This window comes from Oenanthe melanoleuca, chromosome 2, assembly GCF_029582105.1.
Source record: "Oenanthe melanoleuca isolate GR-GAL-2019-014 chromosome 2, OMel1.0, whole genome shotgun sequence".
Lineage (NCBI taxonomy): Eukaryota > Metazoa > Chordata > Aves > Passeriformes > Muscicapidae > Oenanthe > Oenanthe melanoleuca.
In genome coordinates, this window is record NC_079335.1 from 136,973,198 (window position 1) to 136,984,167 (window position 10,970).

The following is a 10,970-nucleotide window of genomic DNA, read 5'->3' on the forward strand; positions in this document are numbered from 1 at the left end:
TCAGCCGGGACACGACGGCGCGGCCCCGCTGAGGCCCGGGGATCACAGTTACCCCGCTCAGCCGGCACAGCCCCGCTGAGGCCCGGGGATCACCGGTACCCCGCTCAGCCGGCACAGCCCCGCTGAGGCCCGGGGATCACCGGTACCCCGCTCAGCCGGGACACGACGGCGCGGCCCCGCTCAGGCCCGGCTCGGCCCCGGCTCCGCAGCGCCCCCCGCGGCCGCCGCCGGCAGCGCCGCGAGCTCGGCGCTCCCCTCCCCCGCGCGGCAGCCCCGCGCGCGCACACCGCCCCTTCGGAAAAAAGCAGCCGCCGCTTCCCCGCTTTATATACCCTGCTAAAAATAGCCTGCCGCCGGGCCGGCCAATCAGGAGGGGGCGAATTTCGAATCGGGCCAATGGCGGGAGCCGTCACGGCCGGGCTCGGTCACGCCAGGAGGAGCCGCGATGTCTGCGGCGCGGCGATTGGGCGGCTCTGACGTCATGGGCACGCGGGTCGCGGGGCGCGCGGCGGGGATTGGGCGGCGGCGGCGGGCGGCGCGCCGGGATCACGCGGGGCGGGGGCGGGCGCGGGGGCGGGGCGGCGGCGCGGCCGGGCAGAGCTTTGAATAGGGAAGTTTTGCGGGGGGCTCCGCTCGCAGAGTCCGCGCCGTGTTTGCAAATATTGGGGCCGCTCCTGCGCCAGGTCCGCCGGCCGCGGGAGGGGGGACAGCCGCGCGCCCGCCCCGGGAGACGTCCTGCCCTGCTGTGCGATTAAACTTTGCATGAAACTTTGGGTCTTTTTTCCTCCCCGAGCTCCTCAAGGAATTAATATATATCTCTATATATACAATTTTTTTTTTTATATATATTTTTTTTTTTCATCTCTGGAGGAAGGGGGGGGGGGACTTGGAAACTGAGAGCAGAGGTTAACACCCCCCCGCACACACCCCGCAACCCCTGCACATAAAGGAGGCATCTGTATTTTTGGTAACCAGCACTGACTTTGTTGTTGCAACTTGAGACATGGATGTTCTCCCAATGTGCAGCATCTTCCAGGAACTCCAGATTGTGCACGACACGGGTTACTTCTCAGCCTTGCCGTCCCTGGAGGAATATTGGCAACAGGTAAACGAGGATGTCGATGTTGTTGTTGTTGTCGGGGATTTTTTTTTTAAAGCCGTATTAAAGGATAAGCGGATTTAAGAAAGAAAAAGAAAAAAAAAAAAAGGCAAAAAAAAAAAAAAAAAAATCAAGCCCAAGTGTCAGCGAGGAGTTTGGGGAGCATTCAGCACAAATGTGTAGCGATGTTTTGGAGCAGGTGTGTCGGCTCCGAGCGGACGGCTGTCGGGGGAGCAGTCCCGCGGCGGACGAGGAGCTGCATCCCGGTGTCTCGTTGTTTACCGCCGGCGCTGCCGGGGGCTGTCAGCGCCCGCTCCGCGCCGAGCGCCGCTCGCTCCACACCGAGTCCTGGCAAAAGTTTTGCGCTTGTACCCGGTCCAGACTCCACAGCTGGGTCTTGTCATCCGAGCTCCCTGCCTTGGCCAAGGGCTGCTTTGCGCCCTGTGTTGTGCGTTTATGATTTTTTTTTCTGTTTTTTTGTTTTGTTTAATTATTTTTTCTGCAAATGTATACTATTATTGTTTTTGTTCCTGGCGAAGACGGGGAAAAAGCCCTGCAGGAGTGCCGGCGCACACGTCTGTGTGTGTGCATGTGTGTGTACATGTACAGAGCGTGGCTGTTCGCAGCGCACGGAGCTTTGTCGAGCCCGTGAGTTGTCAGTCATATGACAGCGATCCCCTTGTGCTAATTGCCGTGGCCGGGAAGGGAGAAGAACGGAGGCTCCTTCCCTTTAATGGACACATATTTCGGCCCGTTTTCCCCCGTTTCTGGGCTCGCTGAGCCGCGGGGTGCAGGGTCCGCCGGCCCGCGGGCTCGGGCAGCGCTGCGCTCCGCCGGGCGCTGCTCCGCGGGCCGGGTACCTGCTGCCTCTGCGCAAGGACGAAGGAGCCTTTCCCAGAAGGTTGAAATGCGAAGTGTTACAACCTTCACATGCCTACTAATTGTATGCAATGACTTTTTTTTTTTTTTTTTTTTTTTTTAATTTCCCTCCCCCCGCTCCCCTTTCAGAGCGGCAGCTCCATAGTACGTGATTGAAATGGAGCTAAGTAGTTTCCTTCAGGCATTCGGGCTCTTGGCGAAGCGCCAGCCCTCGTTCCCAGTAGCCTTCAGAGGCATTTAAACTCGGAGAGCTTCACTCTGCTCCCCATTACTAATCTACCTAATGAGGAATTTAAATTAGCCGGGAATATGAAAGTTTAACAAGATCTTAATAAATGCTTTTTTTGCTTGTTTTCACTGAAAATCAAAGCACTGTTGTGCTGTCCCTCTAGAAACCCTTTTGTTTTTAACAGCATTTCAACCCAGTTCCCTAATTATAGACAAATACATAAATACCGTGTGCAACAGTGGGTTTGGTTTCGGGGGTTGTTTGTGGTTCTGATTTTTCTGTCCGATTTTTGCCTCCACTCCGAGCCCGACCAGAGCATGTGACCCAGTTTACTGGAGCAGTGCTGGGGGAGAAGGGAGGCTGCTCCCATGGCGGCTCTGCTCGTGGGCAGATGGAAAGGGGCTGTGAAGGGAATGTGTGGCACTTGGGACCGGGTTTTGCTACCGGGCTTGGAAAAGATGATCTTGCTAAAATAAGTACTCTTTGGGTTGGAAACTTGGTGTGTCCGTTTTCTGTGTAAAGCTTCCATATGGATAATTTCCTATGGTGGAAAGAATAATCCTGAAACATCAGCTTGTTGCCATAACAGTTCACGTTCTTTTTTTTTTCTGTTCTCTGAAAAATGGCTAGAAAGTCAGAAGGGTGAAATGAAATTGAAACCCACAGTTTCACCCATTTAGGGTGGTTTTGTTTTTTGTTTTGTTTTCTTTCATGGAGTCCAGGGGAATGTGGCTGGGGGGGAAGTTGTCCATGTACTGTTACATGTACATTTGCAGAGTACTTTCTTGGCAGATGGTCATGGTTTTAAAAGGAAGTCTCCTTTGGCATTGCGTGAAAGAAAGAGATGACTCATACAGTTGCACTCTTGGCCAGTAGATAAAGTTCTTGTTCATTGTGGGACTCCCAGCAGGACCTCGGAGTAATTTCCCATTTCACATCCCATAGAACAGAACATTTCTATTCTGGAACTTTTTTCCTTCCCTCTCTGTTGTTGAAGTTCTCCATGTTCCTCTGAACACGCATGGGAGCAGTTTGAGTGATGTGGTGTGCATGCCAGTGCGCTTGGAAATGACATTCTTTGAAAGTCGAGTGTGCTGTGTTCTCATGCACAGGAAATGGGAGGATGTCTGCTGCTCCATTGATGTCCCCAGAAGACAGGCCGGCAGCTCCGCAGCCATGCTGAAATGTGGCTTTGTTTTCTGACACAGGCTTTGGGTTTTAACTGCGTGTCAGAGCACATTGTATTCACTTGGGTCTTTTCAGCCTCGTGTTTGTGTGAGAGAGATACAAAACAACTTGAAATTAGTCAAGGTGCAACAGTGAAGTGTAGTTTTATGTTGTGGTTCTCTATGGTCCTTTTAAACATCAGCCTGCTGAAAACACAGATTTTATGATGAGAGTGATGATAATTTAACTGAGTCATTAGAATGCTATTTTGGAAACCAAAGCTGACTTGCACCTTCAGCTGTGTGTTTGAACTCCTGCCCAGGTCTCAAAAACCGATTCCTTTTCATCGTAGCAGTCACCTAGTTACGGCTTGAGGAGCCTTTAATTTGTTTTGAACCCAGAAACCTCAAATCGAACGTACTACATTCCTGCATGCTTTTTGAAGTGTAAAATAATTCGGTTTATTTTTAAGCAGGCCTGTAACTTTACTGTTTTCTTCTTCCTTCTCTTTCACCTAGACATGTTTGGAGCTGGAGCGGTATCTTCAGAGTGAACCCTGTTATGTTTCTGCATCTGAAATCAAATTTGATAGCCAAGAGGATCTCTGGACCAAAATTATTCTGGCACGTGAGAAAAAGGAGGAATCTGAACTGAAGAACACATGTGTCCCAAAAGAGGACAATCTTGCTAGTCAGAACTTAGAGACCAACAGTTTGAATTCTGACGTGAGCAGCGAATCTTCAGACAGCTCTGAGGAGCTCTCGCCCACGACAAAGTTTACCTCTGACCCTATAAGTGATGTTTTAGCCAGTTCAGGAAACTTGAGTTCATCTGTCACTTCCACTCCCCCTTCGTCTCCTGAGCTGAGCAAGGAGCCCTCTTCCCAGCTATGGAGTTGTACGCCGGGTGAGTTGCATTCTCCGGGGAAAATCCGTACCGGTACCGCTGGAAAGACTGCAGAGAAAGGTACAGCCTCCGCCGGGGACACCTCGCCAGACGGCAGGAGGCGCGTCCACAGGTGTCATTTTAACGGCTGCAGGAAAGTTTACACCAAAAGTTCCCACCTGAAAGCACATCAGCGCACTCACACAGGTTAGTAACCCCGTGCTTGGCAGCTGCTGGAGGGAATACCCCTTGCTGGTGTGGTGGTGTCACAGCCTTGCTCAATCGCTGGGTGGTAGCCCAGGTTTGGAGAGATGATGTAATAGCAGCAGAGGCTTACCAGCACGGACAGCATCACTTCCTCATTGCCTCCATGAGCCAGGCACCTGCTGGTGGATTAGGCTGCTGCCATAGCAGGCAGGAGCCACTCGTCTAAGCAGGCAGTGCTTGGGAAGCTGCACCTGCATGCAGTCTTCAGGAGCAAAGGTCCAGCCAAAATAGGGCCAGGCCTTTCTTGACGATTACTTTCAAAGCAAAAGGGAGCTGTGACTTTTTTGCACAAAATATAGGAATGTATATCCAAAGATCAGTCTGATCTCTAAATACTGTAAGAGCTTGTTTTTATGTTTCAGTCCACATCAGGTCCATTTTATCAGACATACCAAGACCTTGATTATATTTAAGTATAGCTATATTTGTAATTCTTTTAACACTTATGCGTGCCATTGTTATCAGCAAAAAATCTTGGAAAGCCACAGTGTGTTGTTGTCCTTCTTACACTTCTGCCCAATTGGACTTAAAAATTGTACAATCTACTGTATAATTTGACCCCAAACTACTGAGCAACAGCATTTTATTGTTATGAAACCTGAACTAGCAATAACAATCCTGTGTGTTATTGGGAAAGAAAGTGAGAAAGATAGACACTTCAGGGCTTTTATAAATATTTTATGGTTGAAGTAGCCTGCTGATGTGCTTGTTTGAGCATTATTATTTGACATCTCTTTATGACAGCAGTTAGATGTGTAGAGCTGTGCCTTGGCTCAGTAGTCATGGCTTAATGTGAGGAACTGGCATGGTGCTCTTGGTGTACCAATCCAAACACCTATATGGATAGCTGGCTTTTTTCCTCCCCCCCTCCAAGATGTGGGAAAGAGAATTCAAGGAAAGGATTCTATTTTGACTCATGAGCTCAGCATTTTGTGGCTTTTATGGGAAGTCTGAGCAAGCTCGGATGCTCCCATTGTTGTGCAGAACTCAGATAAAACAGGATTATTTCAAGAGGAAAAAAAACAATTTCCCCTGAAACCGTGGCTGTTGAGCAGACATAAATAGCTGCCAGGCTCAGAAGTATTGCAGAACTGGTGTTCTGGTGCTGTCTGGTTGAGAACATTCCTGTGAATGGAAGTGGTATTTCTTGAATGCTGAAATAGCAGTGTTCAAAGTGGTGTGGAGGCTTTTCCAAGAATAAGTGGCTCAGCAGAAAGGAGGTTGCATGTTATGCAGATGAGTGTGACAGAGGACTTTGATGCAATACAGTAGCCTAATTGCATTTTGGAGCCTAGCTGTGTTGTCTTTAATCACCTTTATGAGGTGAATGGTACCTGTTTGGGAGTAAGCCTGCCATTATGGATGAACAGGAATGGTAGAGGGCTGGATTCCTTTGTTTCCTGTTTTCTTTATTATTTTTTCATAAGAAGAGATTATTTGATGTGCTGTTGCAGCAAGATAAGTAGGAATCACGTGGATGAATTTTGTGAGCCTTCTTGCTTGTGTGTTCTGAAGCATTCAGATAGGATAAATAAAATTGTCTGTCTTTGGAGGAGCAATTGAGGTTTACATAGAAGATGATAGCACCTGTCTTTGAATGAAGTCATGACTAACATGTAATCTGCTTTCTTTGTAGGGGAAAAGCCTTACAGATGTTCATGGGAAGGGTGTGAGTGGCGTTTTGCAAGAAGTGATGAATTAACCAGACACTTCAGAAAGCACACTGGTGCCAAGCCTTTTAAATGTAGTCACTGTGACAGGTATGTGATTGAAATGCACCCTTTTAAATAGTTATTTTTAATGCTTGTTGGAAAGCCAGTCTGGGCTGCTTTTCACTTGTGTAGGAATTATTTGGGAACACAGCCATGTCTGGTAGCTTTAAGGAACTATTGCCTGTTTAGGCTAGAAAACCCTTCCATTTTCCTTCCATTGGGAAGTGGTTTGTAGCCTGGTCTTGCAGATGAGTGCTGAGAAGCCCACAGAGCTCCTGGGTGGCCGCAGGCACCCTGGGCACTGCAGCTGGCCCTCCACGGGCTGTGTCTGGGGCAGCAGGCGGGGGAGGCGCTGAGCCCCGCGCCTGGGCAGCCCTGGGCTAACGCGCAGCTCGCTCTTGCCTTGCAGGTGTTTTTCCAGGTCCGACCACCTGGCCCTTCACATGAAGAGACACCTCTGAACGGGTCAAGAGGTGAATCCTGCGGGCTAAGAGGCGTCAAGGTCCAAGAGCCTTGAGCGGAGGGATGCGTGTTCCAGCCAAAGCATGCCATTTTGCACCCTACCCAGTTGCCTCCAGGACCTCACTTCCCTGAAGGTCTTTTGAGGGCTAATAAGTCATGTAAGAACGGCATAGCAACCGCGGTGCGTGATGTTTGGGGTTTCCTGGACTCATACACTGGTCTCTAACCTTCTGAGTGGCTCCTAAGCCTTTGCCGTGAGCATGTGCACTGAGAATGTTAATGATTGGGCGACTGTATGCGATGAGGATCTCTTGATGACTGTATGCTGAGGCACATTTTTTTTCTTGTGGTTGTTTTATAACTGTAAGAGAAAAAAAATAGTCTGAATGTCTTGTATGTGAGGAATATCTTGTGAGATGGGACGACCACCAATCATTTCCTAGGGGTGGGGGGAGGGGTGTCTGCACCTTTTTAGAGGGAAAACCTGAGAGGGGGAAAGGGGGGAATAAAAAGAGTCAGGATGCCAGAATGGAAATGGGGAACCTCCCTGTTCCTGTGTGAGAGGAGCTTTAGGTGTCTGGTGCAGCTATTAAACGTGCAATGTGTCAAGTAGCTTGTTTTACTTGCTACAGAGCTCATTTGTAATCCATTGTATAAGCTGTGTATTTACAAATGTAACACAACTATAACTTTTCATTATAATACAAAGGTTATTGCATGGTTCTGGGGAACTATATGCTTTTCCATTCTTTAATCAGGACTGCAGTTTTGATTCCAGTTAAGAGCAGCTAAAATACAATTGGTCTAATGTTACATAATGTATGGAACATGAATAATTTTTTTGTTGGGTGGATAAAACCACTATTGGTTAGAAACTGATTTTTCTCATGCAGCTAATTTTTCTCTTATTTATGCCTTGAGGACTAACTTCTGGTTTTCTAGCTGTTAATGCACTGTTGACCTTAATAATGGTGCCTTATGCAAGTGACCTTCTCTTGCAGGGGGTCTTATACAGGGGTATGGGTGATGCATGCTTTATTAAGGCTCTCTTTTCACCTGGCATTGTACTGTATCAAATGTATAATATGAGGGGAAAAAAAGGTTACTTCCAGGGTCCTCCTTCACAAAGACAAATATAGAGAAAAGTCATTCATGTCAGTACAGTATTTGTTTAACTTAGACAATTTGACTGTGTTACAGTATAATGCATATGCCAATTGAATACCTGACCAGTTCTGCCACCTTGAGACTTTTTTTATATTGACCTTGCACAACAACTGTGTATATACACACCCCAACTGTACTTAATATGTCAAGTTTTCATACATATTAAAGATACAGAAGTATTAAAAGATGTATTTGCTTAAAAGGCACAAGTTTCACATCTATATATCTAGCTATCTGTTGGTCATACAGAAAGAAACTATATTACTTTTTTTTTTTAAAAGTGGGCAGAAAAATAATTGTGTATGTATATTTGTGTGTACAGTCTGTGTATGTGTGTATATATATAGATAATATATAAATATTTTTTTTAAAAGGAAAAGAATTAGAACACATAGCTAGAAAATGCCACAGCCCATCAAAATATTCCCTCTTCCCCCTTCTCCCCCGCAATATGGTCATTAAGGAGACAAAGAAATGAAAGATACAGTTAATTAAAATCTAGCATTTTTAGAGGCTTTACCTTTAGCTTAATGATATGCTAAAGGCTTTGTTGGCATTCAGTCCTTCTCAGACTGCTGACTGTGTTTTGTAGTTATTAGGTTGTCTGGAATAGCGTATCTGTGGCCATTTAAGAATGATATGAACCGAATATTGGCATGCTGAAAGAATATTAGCTGTGTGCAGAAGAAGCACACTTGGGTTTTGGCCTTCCAGCTTACTGGAGGACCTGTGAGTGAGCTAGTCATTGTGGTGGTTGAGCTCTAATTTTACATAGTTCAGCTAAAATAAAGACTGTTTTTTCCTAGAGTAGGAATAGTCTGTCCAAAACCAGTTTTGTTTTGTTTTGTTTTTTTTAAACCAGCTCACTACAGTCGATGCAATGAAACATGTGACCTGTTTCTTTTACTATTAATTATCAGTCTTGCTTACTCTGCTAATATTTTGATATATCTTCCTGGAAATGTATGTAGATAAGTGGTTTAAAAAAAGTATATGCAAGTGATCTGGTTCTATGGAACACACAGGCTTAAATCATTGTCAGTTCATTTTTGGTTTAAATTGCCTGAAAATGCACTTTTTTTTTTTTCTTCCCCCAAAAAGACAAAAATTTCTAGAAAATGGATTTCTATTTACAATTGGGTTTTGTTGTATTTTTAACTCCTTGTTTGCATTGTCCTTGGCTTAACCGTAATTCTTATAAACAACAAAATAAAACAGAAAAAAAAGCAAACAAAAAAAAAAAAAAAAAGCAAAAACAAACAAACCAACCAACCCCCAAAAAAAACAAAAGCAAAAAAAACAAAAAAAAAAAAAAAAAAAAAAAACAAACTTGCACTGGCTTGTCTCAATTGTGAAATACCATCAGATGGGGTGGGGCTGTGTGCCATATGTCAAATGCCTGTAATTTTCTTAATAAGCAAGTACATTTTGTTCAGGTGATAACTGAGCCTCAATCAAGCTGAAAAATAAAAAAAATAAAACATTTTTGCTTGAAATTTAAGAAGAAAAAGTTTCTATTAGTGAAATTTCTTTTTTTGTTTTTGAAGCACCCTGTTATCTAAAGAATCTCTTTGTAAGATTTTTGTAAAAATTTTGTTTTACAAGATTTTATTTGAAATTGTTTTTTGCAAGATTGTTATATTTCTGTATGAATGTATTTTTTATTGGAATAACATAAAAAAGAAATTCTTATCAGCATCACGTGTCTGTTTTCATCTTTCTTCTCTCCAAGTCCTACACACCAAACAATGTCAAATACTATGTTGCTGCTTTGCCTTGAGTCACACCTTTGGGTCAGGTCACTTTGTGGAAGACAAGCCCTGTTGGGAAAATAATTTTGGCAGCAGAAACTAGAAGTTCTTCCATATCTGAGAAGCTGCTCTTGACTCATCGTCTGCCTCAGTGGAATAAATAGTTAATGTGATTGTTACTGCAAGACTGCACCTTCATTTCCAATCGTTTGTTCTGGAGGGGTGAATGCACACGGGACGAGCGGGACAGGAGGTCAGTGGGCATTCAGAGGGAAGGACAAAGCCAGGAGGGGATGGCTGGCTGGAGGGGCACTGTCCTGACATCTGCAGAGCGTGGACCTTGGAGCAGTGCGTGGGGAAACAACCCAAAACCTGGGGGTGCAGCTGTGGGAAGGAGAGCTTGGAAGGCACTGCAGGAGATCTGCCTGCTCCAGACACTTCTGAGGCTGCTCTAGGGCTGACCTGACCCACAACCTGTCGAACACCAGCCTCTCTGAACCACATTCTTTCAGAGCAATGTCTCTTCAAAGCATGCCTGGCATGCACCCTGGCTCCAGACCCATGCAGAACTTGTTTAATGTTGCTTTGTGGCTCCTGCTTCACTCATGCTGGTGTCAGAAGTCCCTTTAACACTGAGTAAAGACACTGGCAAAATGGCAAAGTTATAGCTGAGAAACTGTCTTTGAACATGTGAATTCAGTTCCTGGTAACATATGGATTTAGATGATTTATAAATGGTCTAAAATGATGCAAAAAAAACTGCAACAATAAATATAGATTGAGGCAGAAGCAATGTGGAAAAGCCACCTTCCCCAGTTAGCCCTGCAGTGGGCTAGTAAATGGACATAATGCCTGCATTAGACACAGCAGAAATGGCAATTTAGGCAAATTCATGATCTGCAGTGGGAGGGGACATTAAATTTTACCACTAGTCTATCTCATACAATGGAACATATGTGTCTTCTGGGAAAGTTAAAGTTTCAACAGAAATAGGAAAGGCTAGTGAGGTTTAGGGATTGAGATATTTTGCCTCCTCATGTAGAAATGGAAATATTTTGAAAGAACTGAGCTTGACCTCCTTGGAGATTCTCCACCCAAAATGTTCAATGGGTGTGTAATATAGAACAAGGATTGGCAAATTTTTTTCCTGTTTATTTGGTGTGTGTCATCTTGAGCTGTGTCATACTCTACCTTAAAAAAAAAAAAAAAAAAAAAAAAAGCCTGAAAACTCTTTTATTAAGGATGTTATTGAGATCCTGCTATTTTTCTTTTAATTCTCAGAGAAATTGAACTGATAAAACAGCAGTATGTGCAGGAAAAAAAAAAAGACTACTGACAGAGCTATTGGGCAA

The 10,970-nt window shown here is 45.1% G+C and overlaps 1 protein-coding gene across 1 annotated transcript; it reads left to right on the forward strand.

Annotated features, from left to right (window-relative positions):
• Positions 1-600: 600 nt before the first annotated feature.
• On the forward strand, positions 601-9,566 carry KLF6 (KLF transcription factor 6). The gene is made up of 4 exons (XM_056484692.1): positions 601-1,105; positions 3,893-4,466; positions 6,163-6,286; positions 6,648-9,566. Exons 1-4 carry the CDS (start codon positions 1,004-1,006, stop codon positions 6,697-6,699), a joined length of 852 nt encoding a protein of 283 aa, XP_056340667.1. The 5' UTR covers positions 601-1,003; the 3' UTR covers positions 6,700-9,566.
• The last annotated feature ends 1,404 nt before the right edge of the window (positions 9,567-10,970 follow it).